The sequence below is a fragment of the Hypanus sabinus genome, chromosome 10, assembly GCF_030144855.1.
Source record: "Hypanus sabinus isolate sHypSab1 chromosome 10, sHypSab1.hap1, whole genome shotgun sequence".
Taxonomy (NCBI): Eukaryota; Metazoa; Chordata; class Chondrichthyes; order Myliobatiformes; family Dasyatidae; genus Hypanus; species Hypanus sabinus.
The window spans coordinates 20793992-20817920 of record NC_082715.1 but is presented as its reverse complement, the minus strand read 5'-3'; the positions used below and the strand labels follow the sequence as shown (position 1 = coordinate 20817920).

Sequence of the window (23929 nt, the reverse complement as noted above, 5' to 3'; positions counted from 1 at the left end):
TCATATTACAGAATTAAAACAACAAAATTAGCCATACCATATTTGCACAGATACTTAAAGAAACAAACACTGGTTAGGCTCCTTGGGGATATATCACCATAGACCTTTTCTAAATCACCCATTCCCAATTTTATTTACTTTTACTGTCCATTCGTTCTGCCTCAAGTAAGAATGGATGAATAAAAAGTTAATAGTTTGACTATTAGATTATAAATCTGTGGCAATATCCATCTTAATATGTATAATACTAATTGTACAAACATCCTGTGTCTTTAAAGTTCTCCCAATTAGTTTAAAGATTAATTGTGTTCACACCGTATGAAATTATTCTTTATTCAATTAAACTGTCCTTATTTAATGAACAATGTCAGTCATGAACATAGTATTGATATATCAATTTGACACAAATGTTCGATAAAAAATATCAAATATTCATTAGTCAAGAAATATGAAATTGTACAATGGATAAATAATTTCAAGTGCAGAGGAATCTGATACACATAAACAAATCATCAATTTCTGTCAACTCTGCAATGTAATTTTTTTATTCCAAATTATTTTGATATTGAAAATGGAATTTTGAGTCTTACTATTGCTGCAAAGGAATTACTTCAACCAGAATGGAGAAAAACATCATCGTGCAGGGTAGTATCTTGAAATATTATTACTGGGCTTAAATCACTGATGCATAGTCAAATTCTTTAATAGTTAAGAAGGAATACTTTGGCGATATGCAAGTGTATGGCAAAAAATTGCATAACATCATTTAAGTTTCTTCATTAAGTATTTCTTTAATGTTTTCAGTGGGGCTTTTGTTAAATGATTTTATAGGAGTGAGTGTCCTCAAATGCATGATTTCTGTTGTGCTTTAGTGTGGTCCTACTGAAAGGTAATACCACTGAACTGTTAGTTGATATAGTGTACACCTCAAAACTACTAGGTACCAATATCTGGAAGCATGTCCAGAACACAAAAAAAGTGTATTTACTCAAGACTGTAGAAATGAGGCAGTGTCCGAAATAATAGGCTGGGTTAGACCTCAAGGTCATCCGGTCGAGGCCTACTGCTCCCTCTACTGCTGGTTCTACTGGGAGGCCTCTGTTCTGTGAGACCAACTGGTTGCAACTCCGTAACAGATGATAGCTTTTGCATGGCTGCATGTTCACCTTGGTAGTCAAATGCCTGTGCATGGCAGTTGGAAATGGTGCTCCCGGCCTGGCCAATCCGGTTTTGCTCTGTGCTGTAATTTGCCCAGTTCTGTTCATTTGCTTGCTTGTTGTAGTTTCGGCAGGAGGACATATTCCTGTCCCCAGTAGCAAGCTTGTATCCAGGAGGGGACATGGGAGCAGATGGCGGGGAGCACCCATTGTAGTAGGCATACTTTGATGAGGCGGAGTCTTTGAGAGGATTCAAGCCCATTTTTTGAGTGCCCTGAAATAAGTGACTATTCTGTTTGACACGATCAGCTAAATTTTTGAAGATGATGTAGAAGAGCTCTCCTATGTTCAACGTTGCTGACATAACGGATACCACCAACATGAATATGATAAAGATGGTCTTCTCTGTGGGTCGTGACAGAAAGCAGTCTACTTTGTGTGGGCACGGATACCTCTCACAGGCGTAAATAGCATCCAGCATGAATTTGAAACCATAAATGCACCATTGAATTAATATAAAAGTGATTTCAAAAAGGATTTTAAAGACTATACTGACAACGTAAGTGTGCAAGAGGGATCCTTTAATTTTAATTTTGCCTTGCTCCTCCACACCATACTTAATTCTCTTTAGTTCTAATTGTTTCAAGGGCAGGCCAACATCTTCACCTTCTTCCTGGAGTGCCATTAATTGCTTTTCCTTCTTGGTTATTCTTTTCCCTTTATGAGTGATGAGGAAGACATGGGCCAAATACACCAAAGTGGGTGTCGATACAAAAATAATCTGGAGGACCCAGAGTCGAACGTGGGATATAGGAAAGGATTTGTCGTAGCATACGTTCTCACAACCTGGTTGCAATGTGTTGCATTTGAACGCAGATTGCTCATCACTCCAGGCTGACTCCACCGCGGTGCCCAGCACCAGGAGGCGGAAGATGAAGAGTACCGTGAGCCATATTTTACCTCCTGGAGTCAAATGTGACTGTGCTTTATCCAATAGTTTTCCAAGTGCACTCCAGTCACCCATCTTGCTTTAGAATGTCTATGAAAATAAGAGAAAATTCGTGTCAGCAGGTTTTAAGTTTGCCAGATTGTTTTAGTTCATTTTAAAGTATAGCTTAATTTAAATTGAAATGCTTCCTTTAATTATGCTCAGAGAAGGATATGCACTGCCAGATCTTCAATAGTGCTATGGTCTAAAAAAGATGTCTAGAATCAACCTAGAATTATTGAGCTATGTAGATCAATAATATTTCATCTACATAGCTGATCTAATATACTATAGCGTTAAAATATACTCAATATATTTAAAGTTATATAGACTAATCCTTTAAAATCAAACAAACCAATGTTTTAAAGTGCAAGATATACTAAAGTTGTTGACTAGATGCTTGATAAAAGGCATCCTTTCAAAAAAAAACACATAGAAGGAGAAAATAGCGGATATGAGGAAAAGACAATAATAAGACCACAAGAAATAGAAGCGGAATTAGGCCATTTGGCCCATTGAATCTGCTTCGCTATTTCATCATCACTGATCATCTTCCCTTTCGGCCTCAATGTCCTACGTTCTCCCCGTATCTCTTCACACCCTGACTAACCAAGAATCTATCAGCCTCTGCCTTAAAAATATCAAGTGACTTTGCCTCCACAGCCACCTGTGCCAATAAATTCCACGGGAAAGGCCGCTAAAGGTAGAGCACTCAAATCAAGGGATGAGGAAGAGGCCAGAAATGGAACATTGCAAACACTTCAGTGAATTTTACAGTTAGAAGAGATTACAAAGAAGGAGGGGGCAAGGCCACGAAAGAAGCAGAAGGCAAAGGATGATCATTATGTACTGTGTTGTATGAATGGGCAATCATGGTCACCATAACCATGATTCTTCTTGGCAAATCTTTCCACAGAAAATGTTTGCTATTGCCTTCTTCTGGGCAGTGTCTTTACAAGATGGGTGACCATAGCCATTATCAATACTCCTTAGAGACTGTCTGACTGGTATCAGTGGTCACATAACCAGCACTTGTAATATGCAACAGCTGCTCATACCACCATGGCTTCACATGGCCCTGATCAGCCATGGGGTGGGGGAGGGAGCGCAAACCAGGGACTACACCTTTCTCAAGGATGACCTGCAGGCTATTGGAGGGAAGGAGCAAAGAAGCACCTTACACCTCCGTTAGTAGCAATGTATCTCCATCCCACCTCCCAGAAGCAAAAGGGGAGAATGTTAAGGTGGAGATGTTGGTTAACCAAAATGTAATGTACAATAATAAGCACTGAAGTAACTGGCAAACAAGATTTAAGTTCAGGATTTTGAAGTCAAGGAACATGATATCTGTGAAGACTATGATGTCAATCTAAACTCAAGCCATCCATCTCAACAACATTCACATCCCTCTAACACACTCATAATGCTGGAGAAAATCAGCAGGTCAGGCAGCATCAATGGAGAGAAATAGAGTCAATGTTTCAAGCGAGTCCCTTCATCAGAACTAATGAAGGATCATGACATTCCTCTATTCCCTAGCTGGTTATTTGCCTGTCTAAATTAAGGATTCCCATCCTGGGGTCCAGGAACTCTTCGGATATAGGTAGGGACACAAGGGATAAAAAAAAGTTTGGGAACCCCTGATCTAAATGCTTCAGAAACATTACTTTTGTATTTATTTCTACTAATTTCTCTGGCAGCATGTTCCAGGCACATAGAACTTTGGTGCAAAAAACAACTTCTGTAAATCCCTTTAGACTTTCCCCCGTTCACCTGAAAGCTATAACCTGTAATATTTGCCACATCCAATCTAGGGAAAGGACTCTGAGCATCCATCTTATCTTTGCCAGTCATACTTTTTTATTTTTTTTTTTAAAAACACACTTCTAAGAGGTCACCCATCAAGCCTCCAGAGAAAATAATCCAAATTCGTCCAACCTTTGCTGAAGCATTCCAATCTAGGAACCTCCAGTGAAGCTCTTCTGCACTGACTCCAAAGCCTCCACATCCTTCCTGTAATGTGATGACCAGAACTGCCTATAATTCTCCAAATGTGGCCCAAGTATGATATAGCTGCAACATGACTTGCCAACGGAATGCCCTAATGGATGTTAACAGGCATGCCATTTGCCTTCTTTACCAACCCATTCACTTGTGCTGCTGTTAACCCACATGGTGAACACTTCACTTGTCTCCAGTTGGCTCATGCCATGAGACTTCATGGCTTTACAGGTCAATTTTGAGCACTCCCAGGACCTTTCCTGTCCCCTGTGCCCCCAGCTCTGCTGGGTTTGCCCTTTTTGTGAAAAGATGAAAGGTCATCAGGTACAATCTATGAGCACAACTAAGTCAGATTATTCAATAGCTGGCATGATGGATAGCTCCTCTAAAGTTGGTGGCTCCTTAGATAGTAGTGGGAGCATGTGTCTTTGTTGAACCTGTAGCCCCCTGGTAAGCCTCAGGCTCGCTCAGCTCACTTCCGTCTAGAGGGAGCAGCCTTCGGCCCCGCCAAACTGGGTAATCAGCTTGTGTGGATGCTGTGTGATGTCCCCACTCCGCTAAATAACAGACAGGACACCATATGCGATTAAATGATTACACTTTATTGATATTACTAGAACTAAGTGATTAATAACAATACAATATATATGAAGGAATAAAAAGAAAAGGCGCCAAACTTATCCAAGTCCAAACCACTTCGTGCACAACCGTTGGACCTCAATTAACGAAGTCTTCTGGCCACCATTCGATCCCCTCAGACCTCCTCGGCTCACAGCTCAGGACTACCTGAAGTGATCAACCAAGCACCCCTGGCACATCTGTCTTTGTCTCCTCTCCTCACTGAAAACCCTGGCTCAGGGTCCATTCCATCGCCCAGCTTACAGCATTACGTCCTCTCTCTCTCACCTCCCCGCGCCAACTCCCCAAATGTCCGCCAACAATCCATTAATTCCAATTGGTTAGCAAATGAATACAATTCAGTAAATTTTATCCCAAACTTCGAAAGAAAGCACTTATCATAACAAAGAAGCATTCCTACTTCTAACAAAACAAAGAAGCCATTTTGATTAACATACGCAGTAACAAAGAAAAAGAAAGAAACCGTTACACCAAGAAGAAACCCCCTTACAACCCCTATACTGAAGTCACTCTGGGTGCTCCATCCTATTTGAGAGTAATGGTTTCATTCAGCTAAATGGCTTTCAAGGGCATGTTAGAGGACAGTTAAATGGTAATCACTTTGAACTTTAATAGATAATTTTGTAACAGGCACTAATCCACCTGCTAAAATAGGAAGAAAAGATCTCGTCCTGTGATTTCCATTGCCGGTTGATTATAAAAGCTTATTAGCATTTAAACCAGCACATCAATCACCAGAGTCGTGGCATTCATTTGAAAACAATCAGGCTTTCATGCATGGGTCACACTTTGAATATAAACAACTTCACAGAATAAGTAGTAACAAAAGATAAATGATATATATTGATTTCTTAATAAAAAAGAAATTATTCTAAAGATATTTGGGGCTGATTTCCATTTGGCAGAGGAGCAATAGGTACCTGCCTTACCACACTGGAGACCTCTGGTATTGCCTGCAGAGTAATTAAAGATTCTCCCTCGTTTCATCCTGCTGCTCTGATGTCCTCCCACATCTCAAACTCACGCAAACTGGTAGATTAATTGTCCACTGTAAATGTATTAATTTCATCTAGCGATACAGTGCAGATCAGGCCCTTTCAGCCCAACAAGCCACACCACACATTAACCCACTTGTTTAACCGTACACTAATCACAGGGATCCTTAAGGTTGGCAATAGCTGCGGGAGGTTGTGGGGATAAGCCTCCACTACCTAGAAATGGTGTGCATCTCAAATAGCCTTTGACAACCAAATCCAGCTCTTGGTCTTCACATGTGGCTTAGATACTAACCTCAGCTGAACTGTTTCTATTGACAGGTGAAGGGTCAAAGACACATTCCTGGTGCCTTAATACTAGTCGCTTCCGGCATATGGGGCTTGTCAGCCATGGTTGGCAGCTTATCTAGAAGGAAACTCTGATTCCATACCTCACTTCTGAGAAAGGCTTTGAAAGTAAACTCCAAGGAAATATCCAGAGCTGAAGTCCCTAAGGCAGTCCTATGTTGAGCTCAACGCTAACTGGCAACTTCTGTGATGCCACTGGTGACAAATTGTATTGGTCCCGGTAATTTCTTTATATTGATCAGCTGCATGGAGGTGGGGAGCCAACTGCATGAGCTCTCCATATCAAACTGCCCTGCCTCATGTAGCAGTTTATGCATCATGTAGACAGTTAGGATGCAATATCCGTGTTCAACCCTGAACAATGGAGAGTCCCATGATCACAGGACAATTTACCTACCAGCCAGTACATCTTCAGACTGTGGGAGGAAATCAGAGCACCCGGAGGAAACCCACTCAGTCACAGGAAGAAAGTAGAAACTTTCTTACTGAGGATGCCCAGATTGAACTCCGAATTCCAAAACCCCACGATGTAATAGCATTGCACTAACCATTATGCTACTGTGGTACCCTAATAGATGGGTGGCCTAATCTGGGGTGTGGTGGGGTGGGGAGAAAGGAAACAGGAATTCGTGAGACTCCAAGAAGAATAAAACAACGGGATTAACGAGAATGAGCATAAATGAGTTGCTGGCACAGACTCAAGAGTCCAATGTGTTTGTTTCCATGCGATATGACTCTATGACTCTACATTAGCATCAGACTGGTGTCAGGTTGAGCAGAGCATTTAAAATTATTCACTTGTTTTATTTACAGCAGATCAGAATATCATAATAATGAGGTATTGGTTTTAAAGAAAACAAGAAGCTTATATTGCATTAGCAGTCAAAAGGTTAAGCACTTTCCCAAGAAGCTGAGAAAAGTCATGAAGTCTTTCCTTATCAACTCATGGAATTCATGAACCATCCATCAACCCTTCCATCTCATGGTGACTGGATTAGAAGATATTTTAGCTCTTTGTATTTAGGAGAAGTGAAGGAGTTAGTCTGATCACCACAGGGAGGGATAGAAATAACTCTAAAAATCAGGAAAAGCTCCTATGTTTAGCAGTGACCCTAGCAAGAAATATATGGAGCAGGAGAGGAGAGAAAAAAGAGATTTAGCTGAATGTGCTTCTCTTCTCTCAATAGTTGAATGACATACTGCTATTCATCATCATGAAAAGAATATTTGGGTGAGGTCACCGAATTACAGGAAGGATATTAATAGGGTTGAAAGAGTGCAGAGAAGGTTTACAAGGATGTTGCCAGGACTTGAGAAACTGAGTTACAGAGAAAGGTTGAATAGGTTAGGACTTTATTCCCTGGAGCGTAGAAGAATGAGGGGAGACTTGATAGAGGTGTTTAAAATTATGATGGGTATAGATAGAGTGAATGCAAGCAGGCTTTTTCCACTGAGGTTAGGGGAGAAAAAAACCAGAGGACAAGGGTTAAGGGTGAAGGGGGAAAAGTTTAAAGGGAATATTAGCGTGGTCTTCTTCACACAGAGAGTGGTGAGAGTGTGTAATGAGCTGCCAGATGAAGTGGTAAATGCGGACTCATTTTTAACATTCAAGAAAAACTTGGACAGATACATGGATGAGAGATGTATGGAGGGATATGGTCCAGGTGCAGGTCAGTGGGACTAGGCAGAAAAATGGTTCGGCACAGCCAAGAAGGGCCAAAAGGCCTGTTTCTGTGCTGTAATGTTCTATGGTATATAAATGAGCAATTGCATTAGAACAACAACTTCAAAAAGGACAATAAAGAGGCATAAAGATTTCAAGAAAAATTAAATAAACTTAAAATATAACTTAAGTTCACAAATAAAATTATAATGTTTCATTAGTCTAAGTGAAGCTTGAATGGCAATTTTATTTATATCATTTTCTTTTATGATTACTGCATATGATGATCCAGAACTTTCAACCTCAAATGCCTAATTATGTTCCAATCATAAATGTTAGATATGCAAATTATAGTAATCCATCCTCAGATTTTGATTTTAAAAAACTGGTAGCAAAGGGTATATTAATAATCCCGAGAAATTGGGCAATGGAGCAAGTTACTATTGCTTAAAATATTTTAGATAACCCAGTTTTATCCTTGCAAACATACCAGCTTTGATTCACTGAGAATATTTTTTGGCATTGATTTAGATGTTGTGGATTGAAGGTGCATACAAATTCATAAATTAGAATTGCTTTATTCTGGAGCTGCTACTGGTGTATCATGCATAAACAGTTTGCACCCTGTTGAATCTGACTATTTAATTATTAGCTTAGACTGTTGCATTCAGCTACTCAGTTTTTCATTGGTAGCATAAAAAGTAAATCTGCTAGACCTTTTGATAGTCTGAAATCAACACTAAGTGTAATGTTTGAAAGTATGGACAACAGTATCAGTAGTGGGAACCCTGTCTCATTCTACTTTCCATCTGGTGATTTTGAAACAGTACCAGTTTTATCACTTTCCATCAGGGCAACCAAGATCAGCTATCTCAACTCAAATCCATGATTGGTCATTTATCAAATGAACCAGCAGAATGGTAATTGTCTACTTATTAAGTTACATAGGAAATGAAACAAAACTGACTGGTTCGCATCAAAATGGTACAATAAGTAATATTGATGCAAGACCCGGTAGCATAATGGTTATCACAATGCTTTACAATACGGGCGACCAAGGATCAAGTTCCGCTTTTGTACGCTCTCTCCATGACCGCATGGGTTTCCTCCGGGTGCTCCAGTTTCCTTCCACAGTCCAAAGACGTACCAGTTGGTAAGCTGATTGGGCATTGTAAATGGTCTTGTGATTAGACTAGCATTAAATTCAGGAATTGCTGGGTGGTGCAGCTCAAAGCACTAATAGAGTGTACCTCATTGCTTCTCAAAAGGAAAAATAAATAAAGGCCATAAGCTATAGGGCCTGAATTAGGCCCTTCAGCCCATCAGCTCAACTCTCCCTTTCCATCATGGCTGACTTATTATCCCCCTCGATCCCATTCTTCTGTCTTCTCCCATAACCTTTGACACCCTTACTGATCAAGAACTTATCAACCTCCACTTTAAATATACTGAATAACTTGGCCTGCATAGCCATCTGTGGCAATAAATTCCACAAACTCATCATTGTCTGGCTAAAGAAATTCCTTCTTATCTCTGGTCTAAAGAGATGTCCTTCTATTCTGAGGCTGTGCACTTTGATTCTAGACTCTCCATGTTCCTTTACTTTATGATAGACAATGTATGCTGAAATATAACCAGGACTCAAACTTTTAGTAATAGACTGAGACAACTGTACTGCTCCAAAGAGTGTGATACAAAGTCATTCTTACCCTCGGCCATTAGGCTCTATAATGAGTCAACCTCCAGTGTTAGTCTGTTTAGGGTAACTCATTCTTTCTTTTTACTCTTCTAATTTATGTCTGTGCACTTGTAACGCTACTGTGACGCTGCAATTTCCTTTGGGATCAATAAAGTACCTATCTATGTTTAACTACAGATATTGTTTCCTAGACAGTTATGTAGACTAATGTAAGTGAAGATGTGTACTTGAAACAAACAGATTCAGATTTCAGACGCTGCAACAGTCACATTGGTTCCTAAAAGAATGAGTTCAACAGACAAATACAAGTTAAACAACCAGTAATAATCACATCTTATGATGTAAAGAAGAAAACAGTATGGTCAGGAAGGGCTGTTGCTGGATTTTCTTTTCTGGAAGAAATTTAAGTTATTTATGATTCATGCACAGTAACTGTGAAGTGCCAAACTGACTAAGTCTTTTGGCTGAGGTCAAATATGAATGGTTCATTGTAGAAAGTGTGTCACCATTATAAAGTTGTCTGTCATGATGGTCAGCATATCCATCATATAAATACCATGTTCTTAATCAAAAAATTGTAAAATACACTAAGTGTACTTTCACTACTTTTAACAACTGACCATGAAATCTTTTACTAGTGTAACCTTGAAGAAAGACATTTAAAGGTTGTATCTTCCTTTTCTTTTTTTGAAATCCAAGCATCTCTTCCTAAATTTGTCAATGCTTTAAAGCATAATAAAAAAGCATAGGTTTAATGTGAAATGGCTGCAAACAACCGAAACATTTGGATCCTGACTGCATTAATACTCTAATACTGGCATGATGATCTCTCTGCACAAAACAGTACTTGAAAGAGAATAACAAGGTCTCTTTTATATCATTACAAAGAGGACTCAAGCTCTATTGGTTAAATAAGAACAATTTTAGTTTAATTATTTACATACTTTGGTAAATTTATTTCAAAATTGTAAGTGGGTGCTTGCTCCTAAGGCAGAGGTTAGCCCAACATTGCTCCAAATGTACTCAATAATTGTCACATCCAAGAAATTGGTTCCATTGTCCAATGATCAAAAGCATTCATTCTACTCAATATCAATGTAAAATACACAAAGTAATGTTATTCAATAAATGGTGTTTTAAACTGTGAATTCATAGAACATCCCGATGACAACATATTTTTGAAAGCAAAATGCTGTTCTACAATCAACACCTGAAACTGGGTGAAGTCTCACTCATGCCAACAACCATTGTATTGGGATTAGAAGGTAAGTCAACGGCGGATTATTATTATCAAGATTGTTCACGTTAACTCTGCCATGGCCTACCTGATAACATGTTCCATATTTTTAAATTATAGTTTCGTCATCTAATATGAAGTTAATAAAATAAGAAACTGAATTGGACCAATATGAACTCTGAGTATTTTGTCTATCCGTGGCTATTTTGTCTGTCCTCGTCAACATCATAATTCTTAAACACGCGCAAATCAATTCTATGAAAATAAGAGTTCCAGTTTTGAATCTGTGGCTTTGCTGAAATACGAAGCAGCTGTTCGCCGGGAGCCAGAGAACACGCGCCTCATATCAGTACAACGGAAACTTGGGACGTTTCTCATCGACCTTTACTTTTCAAAGGTATCGGGAGAAGGGAACGTGGCTAGAGGTTACGGTAAGGCCAGCAGCTGTACGTTTCAAACTAAATACCTCCCGCATATATAGGCTTAGATAAGACGCCACTTTAAAGTTTGCATATTGACTTCACGAAATAAAGTTAAAAGTATGTGGTTCAGTTCGTGCATGCGCTTGATAAAATTAAAGTATTATTTAATGAACGAAGACATCCATCATATTTACCAAATGTAGATATTCTCAGATATTTGTATTTGAGATTGGATATCTTGGTTAAGTTCTGTAAAGTTTGTGGGAAGACCCGCTGTCTGAATTGAGATGCGTTCACCCGTTAGATATGGGAAGATCCTCTACAGTATATGCTGTTCTTTTACCGTCGATATTCATTTAGCAGCTGATTGGTAAATCAGTTTTTGTTATATTTTGAAAAGCACAGTATCACTTTAAATCGAACAGTGTGTGTATGCTACAGCGGTGAAAAACTCCAGCAGCTCGCTTTTTTAAAAAAGTACTTTCACAACTTACCACCAAAGTCTCGGGAGAAGTTCTGTGCGATGACTCAGGCAGATTAATTCAAACAGAACAAAAATAGTCAAATAGTTGACTGGCGGTCTACTTCTAGGTGAAGAATGGTCTTTTCTCCAGCACGAACAATGAGTACTGGGCGATTTAAAGCCCTTTTAGCGCAAAAGAAAGTTTTGAGTCATCTGACACTGACGTCACGGGTTTCGACAATTACTTGAAACTTTCAAGATTCGTCGGCCGATTGTCACTTGGGCTCACGGCTCGTTCCGGAATTGGCCGTGGTAACCATTGCTGTGTGCTCCGCCTGTGTCAGCTACAACCTTGATTCTTTATAGTATTGCCGGTGTGGCCAATATGGTCTACAGTGCAAGCCGTTAGAAGTTCTGGTTTGCAAAACTAAACGTTAATATCGTATTAAACGCAATTCATATTTAAAGTGACATACACAAAACGTTGGAGGAACTCAGCTGGACATACAAAATGCCGGAGGAACTCAGCAGGCCAGGCAACACCTATGGAAAAGAGTACAGTCGACGTTTCGGGCCGAGACCCTTCGTCAGGTGCGACTATGCCCTGCGAAGTTCCTCCAACATTTTGTGTGTGTTGCTCGGATTTCCAACGTCCGCAAATTTTTCACGTGCAGATGAGGAACTCAACAGGTCAGGCAACACCTATGGAAGGGAATAAGCGGTCGACGTTTCGGGGCGAGCTCCTTCTGGATTAACGTGAAAAACATCACCGTCTTTCCTTTCTAGTCCCGATGAAGGGTCTCGGCCCGAAACGTCGACTGTTTATTCCCTCCCATAGACGCTGCCTGACCAATGAGTTCCTCCAGCATTTTGTATATGTTGTTCTGTATATGTTACCCCGTTTATACGATCATTTTAGGGTTCGAAATGTTTCGTATTCTGATCGAGGAAACCTAAAACTTGGGGAACTGCGCATTAGTTGCCTGGTGCTATTCAGAAATCTGCAAAACTACATCTTATGTACTTTATGAGTTTAACAAGTGTCTTCAAGCATGGTTTGCTTTTCTTTCAGATTCCCAGGATCCGCGTGGATGTATTTACATTTTGCTAATGCCATTATTATTGTCACTCATTAATTAGTGTGATTCTCCAAGCAAATCGCTCCTGTGTCCTTTACAGCCTCAATCTTAGGAGCACATAGAAGTTTATCAACAAATAACACCAGGGAAGATTAGGCAATGAAGAATTAGTTAATGCAGTATGACAATTTTTTCTTTAACATTGAAAACCTAAAGATGTAGTTCCAATATCAAAGCTAAAACTCTTGTGATGTTGTCATTTGATTCATAGCCTTTTAACGGAAATGTAAATGTGATAGACATTTTGTTTGTTGACGTTTTTCTGACACAGACGTTTCTTTCCTTGTCAGAACCGTGTGTTAAAACTCGCTGTAAGGAGAGCCGGGCCAGAGAGAATGTAGACCGGGAAGAAAAGTACTGGCTTTCACAATTATGAATGTACCTTTAACATCCAATGTGTTATCGATGTAGTTATGACATTAAGATACAGATTTATCAGAAATGTTACAAGTACTTCATTGCACTCTGGAAAGTCATGGTGATTTCAAGTCCCGTGGTTTCTTGTTTCAAACCACCGCCACTTTTAAGGGGTTTATAAATACCAGCTAAAGTCCGTGCCCTTGAAAGTGCAGCTAAATGAACAGTTTTTTTTTTATTTTGATTCCCCCGTTACAAACACTCTGAGGTAGAGCAAAACAGCCAAGGTGGAATTTCACCGATTCAGACATCAAAACCGCCAGAAGAGCTGTTTAAAACTTGTGACGTTCATGACCGCGCTTGATTGTACAATGGAGGGGCGAAACCATGGAAAAGCAGCGTGTTGCGTTCTCAACACATTTTGAACGAACGTGTTTGCAAAGTCGCTATAGCGACCAGAGCGATACCCCCTCCCTTCCATACGAGCTGGGCACGAGTCTGTTCCAAAATACATCCGGAATGGAATAAATATACATTAATTCTGGATGAAGATACGCAAGAAGAAAAAATTACCATTCCTTTAATCTACTTTTAATATTTCCTTTCCTTCACAGACATATGTCAAGCCATCTAATAATGTCCCGAAAACAAAATTTGGATGCTGGAAATCTTTAATAAAATAATTACACAGTGAATCCCTAACAAGCCAGGCAGCATCTGCAGGAAGAGAAACGATAATAAGACCGAAAAGTTCACTCCTTTCCATAGATGCTCCTTTAACGACACTTAAATATCATTTGGATAGAACAGCTGCTATATCATCTCACACAGGACTCAACTAATCCATTTGATGTAATACAATTGCACTGTGAATCATTGGGAAATGATCCGGTAACTTCTCGTATTTATGGAGCTCTGGTATTGCACCATGCTGGACACGTTTAGCCACTTGGGAAAAGTCTTCCAAGAATTCCAGCCTGAAAATTCATGGACTTCAGTAACTTGCTTCCTCATTTTTATTCGCAGATCACCTGGAATAATATTGAACAGATCCTAGCAGCGGAATTCGAAGGCGGCGAAATGGATGGAAAAACATTTCGAAGTGTGGTGTTATTGCGCCCTCTCGTTTAAAAACGGCTAACATAAATCTTGCTTTTATTCTATGAATTATATTTTAACTCTATGTACATATAAAAATCAGTTGTACAACTTCCCCGTTACTCTCTCTCTCTCTCTCTCTCACTCACTCACTCACTCACTCACACACACACACACACACTCTTTCTCTCTCTCACTCACACACTCACACACACGCTCTCACTCACACACTCTCTCTCTCTCTCTCTCTCTCTCTCTCTCTCTCTCTCTCTCTCCCTCTCCCTCTCCCTCTCCCTCTCCCTCTCCCTCTCCCTCTCCCTCTCCCTCTCCCTCTCACTCTCCCTCTCCCTCTCACTCTCACTCTCACTCTCACTCTCACTCTCACTCTCACTCTCACTCTCACTCTCACTCTCACTCTCACTCTCACTCTCTCACTCCCTCACACACGCATCTTCAACATTGAAGCTGAAACTGGAAGAACATAAACATTGAAAGGGTTCCGCGTGATTTAATTTTTCAGGGCGGATCCAGCAGGTCAGTCATGCTGTCTTGATCTATATTAGTAAAACCTGTAAGTCTATTACTTTACAATGATTCTGAATGAACAAAAAAGCAGTGTTTTTGCGGAGTTATCCAACCCCGCCACCAGTCTATCTGCAGATTATTTCATTAGCACGATATGTGATAATATTCACCCAATATTCTCTATATCATAGCCATACATTTATAGAACCATGCTTATATACACGCAATTGACCTACGGTTGTGCATTGGTAATTACCGTCGGGGATGTGCTTGAACTAGAGGTTCTCCCTCTGCGATATTGGACATGGGTTTCCAGAATTAAGACTGTTAGACAGTAAAACATAGGAGCAGTATTAGGCCATTTGGCCCATCGAGTCTGCTCAGCTATTTCATCATGGCTCATCCATTTTCCCTCTCAGCCCCAATTTCCTGCCGTTTCCCCATATCCCTTCATACCCTGACTGGTCAATTAAGATCCAGCTACAATGCATCTAAATCTTCACATTTATCTCTTTTGACTTGAAAAGGAACTTGCTGGTTCAAATTAGGTTGCCATGGTATTACTGTATGGGGAAGCAGAGTTTGGAGTTCAATTCCTGCTCCATCTGAAAAGAATTTATACGTCCTCCCCATTAATGTGCAGGTTTCCTCCGGGTGGTGTGGTTTCGTCCCAGAGTCCAGAGACCTACAGGTTAGTTGGTTAATTGGCCAGATACGGATGAGGGTTGCTGTATGGTGCAGCAGAAGGGCCTGTTCCCTGCTGTATCTTTAAACAAATGTATCCATGTATCCCGCTGACTTTGTCGTTCTAAGCACCATGAGCAAAGGGTTTTGGAGTTTCTTTTGAAGAAATGGGAGGTCAACAATAATATAAAAGCTAAAGAGAGGACATATAATGTAGCAAAAATTTGTCAAAAGGTAGAGGATTGGGAAGCTTTTAAAAACCAACAGAAAGCAACTAAAAAGCCATGAAGAGAGAAAAGATTAAATATGAAGGTAAGCTAGTCAGTAATATAAAAATAATATAAATGAGGATAGAAAAAGTTGTTTCAGATTTATAAAGAATATAACAGGGAAGCAAGTGGCTATCAGATCACTGGAAATGTCTCTGGTGAGGTAGTAGTGGGGGACAAAGAGATGGCAGATGAAATGAGTAAGTACTTTGCATCAGTCTTTGCTATGGAAGACACTACCAAAATACTAGAAATTCAAGTGTCAGGAGGCTGAAGTGAGTGTAGTTGCTGTTACTAAGGAAAAGTTGCTTGAGAAGCTGAAAAGTCTGAAGGTAGGTGTTATGTTACTTCTATTTAAACGTACTGTGGGTTAACAGTAAAGAATCATATTCTGGAAGAACTAGAGAACTTGTATTTACAGTAATAAACAAACATGTCTTAACCCAGCCTTGTGCTGGAACATTCTGACAATCCCACGCATGCTCAGTGCTCTGTCCAATCATGTACTGGCACATCATTGCACATGATATCACCACATCTTCTTTTCCTTAAAAAGAAAAACAACAACGTTAATCACAGCAAATACGTAATTCAACAACTCTCTATTGCTCCCTGTGGGTTTATGAACACGAATAGGCTTCCCAAGTGGTACACACAGATCTTGTGTTTCCTTGTTATTATTTACATGTTTTGTCTTGTCTGCATCTGTTAACTGAATCATCTCTGAAGTAGGCTCTTTCTTGAGGTCTTTGCGATTTCTTCTTACCACTGCTCCCTCCTCTGCTTGGACCATGTATGATCTGGGTTGTACTTCTTCAAGTGCTGTAGCTTTCTGTGTTCATGTGTTCATTTGTCTTGTATTCTTACTTCATCAGGTAATGGATAAGAACATCTGTCAAAGTATATTTTCAGCTTTGCTTTCCATCTTTCCACTTGTTCACCTTCCTCTGTTCTCATAAGACTCTCATCCGTTAGCAGATTAGATCTCAAATGTCGTCCCACCCAGAGCTGAGCCAGCAAAAGTCCACGTTCAAGTGGAGTACTTCGGTAGGCTAACAAGGCTCTATAAAGATCACTTGCACTGTCTTTTGCTTTGTGCATCAGTTTCTTGACAATCCCTACCGATTTCAAAACCAATCCATTAGACTGAAGGAAAAATGGACAAGATGCTGTATGAACAAAGCCCCATTCACCAGCAAAATGTTTCATACATTCACTACTGAATTGTGGACCATTGTCTGTGAAAACACCCTGTCTAGAAAAACCTGATTTCATGCATGTAATTACATTTTCTGCAGTCATTCTGCCCAGACAACACACTTCAGGATACAATGAGTAGTAATCTGTTATGAATAGATAGTCGTTGTTGTTAGTTATAAAAAGATCAATGCCTACCTTCTGATAAGGTCTATGAGGGTTCAGATGTGGATACAGTGGCTCCTTAGGGTTGCTAGGTTGGTACTTAAGGCATATTTGACAAGAAGACACCAATTCTGCAATCTCTTGATTCATCCTGGGCCAAAACATCTCTTCCCGTTCTCTTCTCTTACATTTTTTAATGTCTAGGTGGCCTTCATGAATTTTATCAAGCATTTCTTTATGGAGACTTTTAGGTATAACAATTCTACTACCTTTGTACAATATCCCATCCACAACAGACAGTTCTGATCTGTGGTCCAATAATCTTGTACTACTGAGGTACAGTCATGCCTGTTATCTGGTCATCCATCCAACACCACTCGTATTACCTGATTGAGAATTTTCTCAAATTTTCTGTCTCAAGATGCAGCAGTTCCAACTTTTTGGGAGCAACAGGTACAGTTTCTATGACCATATCAATGAATACCTCAACCTCAATAACGTTCCTGTGACTGTCTTTTGTTGTTGGATCCACAGCTCTGGGAAGTGTGTCAGCCATGTACATGAATTTTCCAAGTGTGTATGACACATTTAATGGATATCTTTGCAATTTGATCATCATTTGCTGTATTCGCAAAGGACAGTTGCTTAAAGGTTTGTTAAACAATGCAATCAACGGCTTATTATCAGATTCAACATCAGTAGATTGCCCTGACACAAACAGATGAAATCTCTCACAAGCAAACATGATACTGAATAATTCTCTTTCAATTTGAGCATACATTATTTCTGGATCACATAATGAACGAGATGCATATGCCACTGGTAGCCATTCCTTATCAAGTTTCTGGAGTAATACTGCCCCTAAGCCTGCTTGAGATGCATCACATGAGATTTTGACGGGTATCTCAGCATCATAGAATTTCAACACAGGTTATTTTGTAAGTACTTTCTTGAGATTTTGCCATGGCTTCTCCTGTTCATGGTTCCAGCTCCATTCATTTCTCTTTTCTGTTAGCTGTTCCGAGAGATTGGGTATAAATTTTCCCATGTAGTTAACTATTCCCATAAACCCCTGAGCATCCTTTTTACGTTGTGGTCTTGGCATGTTCTCAATAGCAGAAACTTTCAATGGATCAGGACACACAACCTCTTCGTTAATGATATCACCCACAAATTTAAGTTCAGTCACTCCAAGCTGACATTTTTCTTTATTCAATTTCAGGTTTGCCTTGCATGTTGCCTCAAAGACTTGTCTGAGCCTGGCATCATGCTCTTGTTTAGTCGATCCCCAAATAATAATATCATCCACGGATGTATCTATGCCCTCAATGTGCCCATATAACATGTGAATAGTTTTATGGTACACTTCAGGAGCTGCAATTCCAAAAGGAAGCCTAAGAAAACAGTATCTGGCAAAAGAAGTGTTAAAGGTACATAATTTTGAACTCGGTTCATCTAATTTGAGTTGCCAGAATCCAGAGGATGCATCTAATTTACTAAAGTAAATAAGCAAGCTGTGACATAATTTCTTCATGAGTGGGCAATTTGAAATGCTCTCTTTTAATGTCCAGATTCAAGACTTTTGGATCTAAGCAAATCCTCAGTTTTCCATTTTTCTTATCAACAAAGACAAGCGAATTGACCCATTCAGTTGGTTCATCAATTTTTTTAATGACTCCAAGCCTTTCCAGCTCTGTTTTCAGTTGATGACGTAATGTAAAAGGCACTTTTCTTCATGGCTGTATTACAGGTTGCACTGTGTTGTCAATTTTAATCGAGTGTTCTCCTGGAAGACAACCAAGCCCTTTAAACAAGTCTTCATACTCTTTCATCAAGTCACTGTATTCTGACTCTGTGTCACTATCCAGGACTAAAATTCTTTTCACCAAATTAAGTCTTTCACAGGCAGATAAACCCAGAATTGACTGTACATTTTTTGGCACTACCACAAATGCACAATCTTTTTGTGTGATACCTTTGCCACGCAGGTTCCTTTAACTAGAACGTCTGCACCTGAATACCCAGTCACTTTTATATTTGTCTGATGTAACTTCGGTCTTGGCTTTAGAACATTAAACTCAGATTCTGTAAGAACATTTATTTGTGCTCCAGTATCAAGTTTAAGCAGAATATTGTTTTGATTCACTTGCAGTGGAATAGTCCAGTCATTCTTACTTTGTTTATTTTCACAAACCACATAGAAACATAGAAACGTAGAAAATAGGTTCAGATGTAGGCCATTTGGCCCTTCGAGCCTGCGCCGCCATTCAGTATGATCATGGCTGATCATCCAACTCAGAACCCTGTACCTGCTTTCTCTCCATACCCCCTGATTCCTTTAGCCACAAGGGCCATATCTAACTTCCTCTTAAATATAGCCAATGAACTGGCCTCAACTGTTTCCTGTGACAGAGAATTCCACAGATTCACCACTCTCTGTGTGAAGTTTTTCCTCATCTTGGTCCTAAAAGGCTTCCCCTTTATCCTTAAACTGTGACCCCTTGTTCTGGACTTCCCCAACATCAGAAAAAATATTCCGGCATCTAGCCTGTCCAATCCCTTTAGAATTTTATACGTTTCAATAAGATCCCCCCTCAATCTTCTAAATTCCAGTGAGTATAAGCCTAGTTGATCCAATCTTTCTTCATATGAAAGTCCTGCCTTCCCAGGAATCAATCTGGTGAACCTTCTCTGTACTCCTTCTATGGCAAGAATGTCTTTCCTCAGATTAGGGGACCAAAACTGCACACAATACTCTAGGTGCAGTTTCACCAAGGCCTTGTACAACTGCAGTAGAACCTCCCTGCTCCTGTACTCAAATCCTTTTGCTATGAATGCCAACATACCATTTGCCTTTTTCACCGCCTGCTGTACCTGCATGCCCACCTTCAATGACTGGTGTACAATGACACCCAGGTCTCATTGCATCTCCCCTTTTCCTAATCAGCCACCATTTAGATAATAATCTGTTTTCCTGTTCTTGCAACCAAAGTGGATAACCTCACATTTATCCACATTAAATTGCATCTGCCATTAATTTTCCCACTCACCTAACCTATCCAAGTCACCCTGCATCCTCTTAGCATCCTCCTCACAGCTAACACCGACGCCCAGCTTCGTGTCATCCGCAAACTTGGAGATGCTGCATTTAATTCCCTCATCTAAGTCATTAATATATAATGTAAAGATCAATATAAAATTCTTCATGTTCATCTTCAAGCACAGCATTTACTTGTTTCATTCTATTTTCCTTCTTTTGTACTTTTACAACAGCGTGAAAAATGATTAATCTTACCGCAGCCATTGCAAATCTTGCCATAGGCAGGACACTGATTTGGACAATGTTCCTGCACACAGCAATCACATGACTTCTCTTTCCAATGCCGTCTTGCTCTCAGTCAGTTTTGTCAATGTATTATTATATTTCTGGATGTATTTGTGCTTTTTTACAGCACTTACATTGCAGTTTTAGACAAAAAGCTCTTCAGCCTGCAACACCACAGTCTCAGAAGCTTTGCAAAGCGCCAAAGCTTTTTCAAAATTTAAAACTTGCTCTCTGAACAGCCTTTCTCTTAGAGCATTATCTCAAATGCCATAAACAAGTCTATCTTTAATGAGAGAGTCCATGAGCAATCCAAACTCGCATGTTCTACTCCAGTTAAGATGCAGTAACATACTGATCAATTGTTTCAGCAGCTCTCTGCGCACATGTGAAGAATTTATATCGCTCATATATTAAATTACGCTTAGGTATACAAAATGCTTCAAATTTGTCCACTATCGAATTTAAAGTGAAATTATCTCCATTTTCAAAGACAAAATTATATACTTCTACCTCATCATTCCTGATTACATGGAGCAGAAGCACAGCTTTATTTTTTTCCGATTGTTCTTCATAATCGATTGCTGATAAGTACAGTTCAATATGTTGCTTGAATATCCTCCAATTCTCAGCTACATTACCAGTCAGCTGAAGTTTTGATGGGGCTTGTAAACCTTCCATTTTACCGTTTACAGTTCGAACTTTTTTTCTTCTTCTTCTTTTCGATTATCTTCGATTCTTGATTCTCCCATATTATTCTTCCAGAACCACTTCTGACACCATGCTATGTCACTTCTGTTTAAACGTACCATGGGGTAACAGTAAAGAATTATATTCTGGAAGAATTAGAAAACTTTTATTTACAGTAACAAACAAACACGTCTTAACCCAGCCACGTGGCAGAACATTCTGGCAATCGCGTGCAAGCTCTGTCCGATCATGTACTGGCACATCATTGCATGTGATATCACCACAGTAGATAAGTCACCTGGCCTACACACCACGATTCTGAAAGAGGTAGCTGAAGAGATTATGGAGACATTAATAATCATCTTTGAAGGATCACCAGATTCCAGAATGGTTCCTGAGGACTGAAAAATTGCAAATGTCACTCCATTCTTCCAGAAGGGAGGGAACCAGAAGAAAGGAAATTTTAGTCCAGTTAGTCTGACTTCAAATTGAAAAGATGTTGGAGTGTATTATTGAATAAGAGGTTTTGGAGTACTTGGAGACACATGATTTAATAGGCTGAGTCAGCATGGTGAAATTTTGCCTGACAAATCTGTTGGAATCTATTGAGGGAATAACAGTAATAGTCAGTGGAAGTTATTTATTTGGACCAAAATTTGCTAACTTTGCAAATAATACAAAGAAAAAAGGAGGGGCAGATAGTGCTGAGAAGGCAGGAAGGTTGCAAAATGACTTAGACAGATTGGGGGAGTAAGCAAAGAAGTGGCAGATAAAACATCGTCATGGTCATGCACTTTGGCAGAAGGAGTAAAGGCAAGGACTATCTCATAAATAGGGAGAAAGTTCAAAAATCAGAGGTGCAGAGGGACTTTGAGTTCTTGCACAGGGTTGCCTAAAGATAAACTTGCAGGTTGAACAGTAGTAAGGAAGGCAAATACAGTATTAACATTAATTTTGAGAGGATTAGAATTCAAAAGCAAGGATGTAAAGTTGTGGCTTTATAAAGCATTGGTCAGACTGCACTTAGAGTATTGTCAGCATTTTTGAGCCCCTTATCTAAGAGAAGGTGTGCTGGCATTGGAAAGCATCCAGTGGATGTTCATGAGAATGATCCAAGGAATGAAAGGGCTTGTGTATGAGGAGCTTGTTATAGCTCTAGGCCTGGATGTGCGAGAGTTTAGAAGAACAGAGGGGGAGGATTTCATTGAAACATTCGGAATATTGAAAAGCCTAGATAGAATGGATGTGACGAGGATGTTTCCAATCTTGGGAGAGTCTAGGAGCAAAGGGCACCGCCTTGGAATTGAGGGATGTCAACTTAGAACCAAGATGAGGAAAAAAAAATTTTAGCCAGAGGGTGGTGAATCTGTGGAATTTGTTGCAACGGACAGCTGGCAGGCCAAGTCATTGGGCATATTTACAGCAGAGTTTGAAAGGTTCTTGATTAATCAGATCATCAATGGTTACATGGAGAAGGCAGGAGAATGGGACTGAGAGGGATAATTAATCAGCCATGATGGAATGACAGAACTGACTGGCCTAACTCTGCTTCTATGTCTTATACTCATACCATGAAATGCACTGCTTGTGTCATTGTGCTGGGGGCAGCCTGCAAGTGTCACCACGCTTCTGCTGCCAACATAGCATGCCCACAACTTACTAACCCTGGCAGGTACATCTTTGGAATGCGGGAGGAAACCAAAGCACCCGGAGAAAACCTACACAGTCACGGGGAGAATGTATAAACTTTGTACAGTCAACAGCAGGAATTGACCCCTAAAGTAACAGATATGCTACTATGCCACCCCACTATAAATTAATTCCTGAACAGTGATGAACTCTTTGATAATTATGATGGAGAAGCAGAGAGGATAATGTTTTTCAATTTCAAAAACTATTGCTACTCTTACTCGTTACCATGCAAGTTGAATGCTTTCCCAGTTTTGCTGTATGCTGGCAAGGGTTGCCTCATTATAGAAACATAGAAAACCGACAGCACAATACAGGCCCTTCAGCCCACAAAGTTGTGCCGAACATGTCCTTACCTTAGAAATTACTAGGTTTACCCATAGCCCTCTGTTTTACTAAGCTCCATGAACCTATCTAAAAGCCTCTTAAAAGACCCTATCATATCCACCTCCACCACCATTGCCAGCAGCCCATTCCAAGCACTCACAACTCTCTGGGTAAAATCTTACCCCTGACATCTCCTCGGTATCTACTCCTTAGCACCTTAAACCTGTGTCTTCTTTTGGCAACCATTTCAGCCCTGGGAAAAAGCCTCTGACTATCCACACGATCAATGCCTCTCATCATCTTATACATCTCTATCAGGTCACCTCTCATCCTCTGTCGCTCCAAGGAGAAAAGGCTGAGTTCACTCAACCTATTCTCATAAGGCATGCTCCCCAATCCAGCAACATCCTTCTAAATCTCCTCTGCACCCTTTCTCTGGCTTCCACATCCTTCCTGTAGTGAGGCGACCAGAACTGGGCACAGTACTCCAAGTGGGGTCTGACCAGGGTCCTATATAGCTGCAACAAATACTACAGTATCTCTATCTCTAAAAGCACTAGCTCTATATAGAGCAGATAGCAAAACAGATCCTGGAATGGTGTAATAATAACAGAATTGTCATGACGGAAAATTTTAATTTCCCAAATATCGATTGGCATCTCCCTAGAGCAAGGGGTTTAGATGGGGTGGAGTTTGTTAGGTGTGTGCAGGAAGGTTTTTTGACGCAATATGTGGATAAGCCTACAAGAGGAGAGTCTGTATTTGATTTGGTATTGGGAAATGAACCTGGTCAGGTGTCAGATCTCTGAGTTGGAGAGCATATTGGAGATAGTGATCATAATTCTGTCTCCTTTA

The 23929-nt window shown here is 40.0% G+C and overlaps 1 protein-coding gene across 1 annotated transcript; it reads right to left on the bottom strand.

Annotated features, from left to right (window-relative positions):
* Nucleotides 1-752: 752 nt before the first annotated feature.
* On the bottom strand, nucleotides 753-11808 carry gja1b (gap junction protein alpha 1b). Its single transcript, XM_059981489.1, has 2 exons — nucleotides 11644-11808; nucleotides 753-2196 (listed from the first exon to the last, which is right to left on the bottom strand). The coding sequence occupies exon 2, from the start codon at nucleotides 2179-2181 to the stop codon at nucleotides 1033-1035; it is 1149 nt and encodes a 382-aa protein (XP_059837472.1). The 5' UTR covers nucleotides 2182-2196; nucleotides 11644-11808; the 3' UTR covers nucleotides 753-1032.
* Between the last annotated feature and the right edge of the window lie 12121 nt (nucleotides 11809-23929).

Excerpts from the sequence above, each read along its gene's own strand:
- gja1b (XM_059981489.1), bottom strand. The coding sequence starts at position 2,181 with ATGGGTGACTGGAGTGCACTTGGAAAACTATTGGATAAAGCACAGTCA.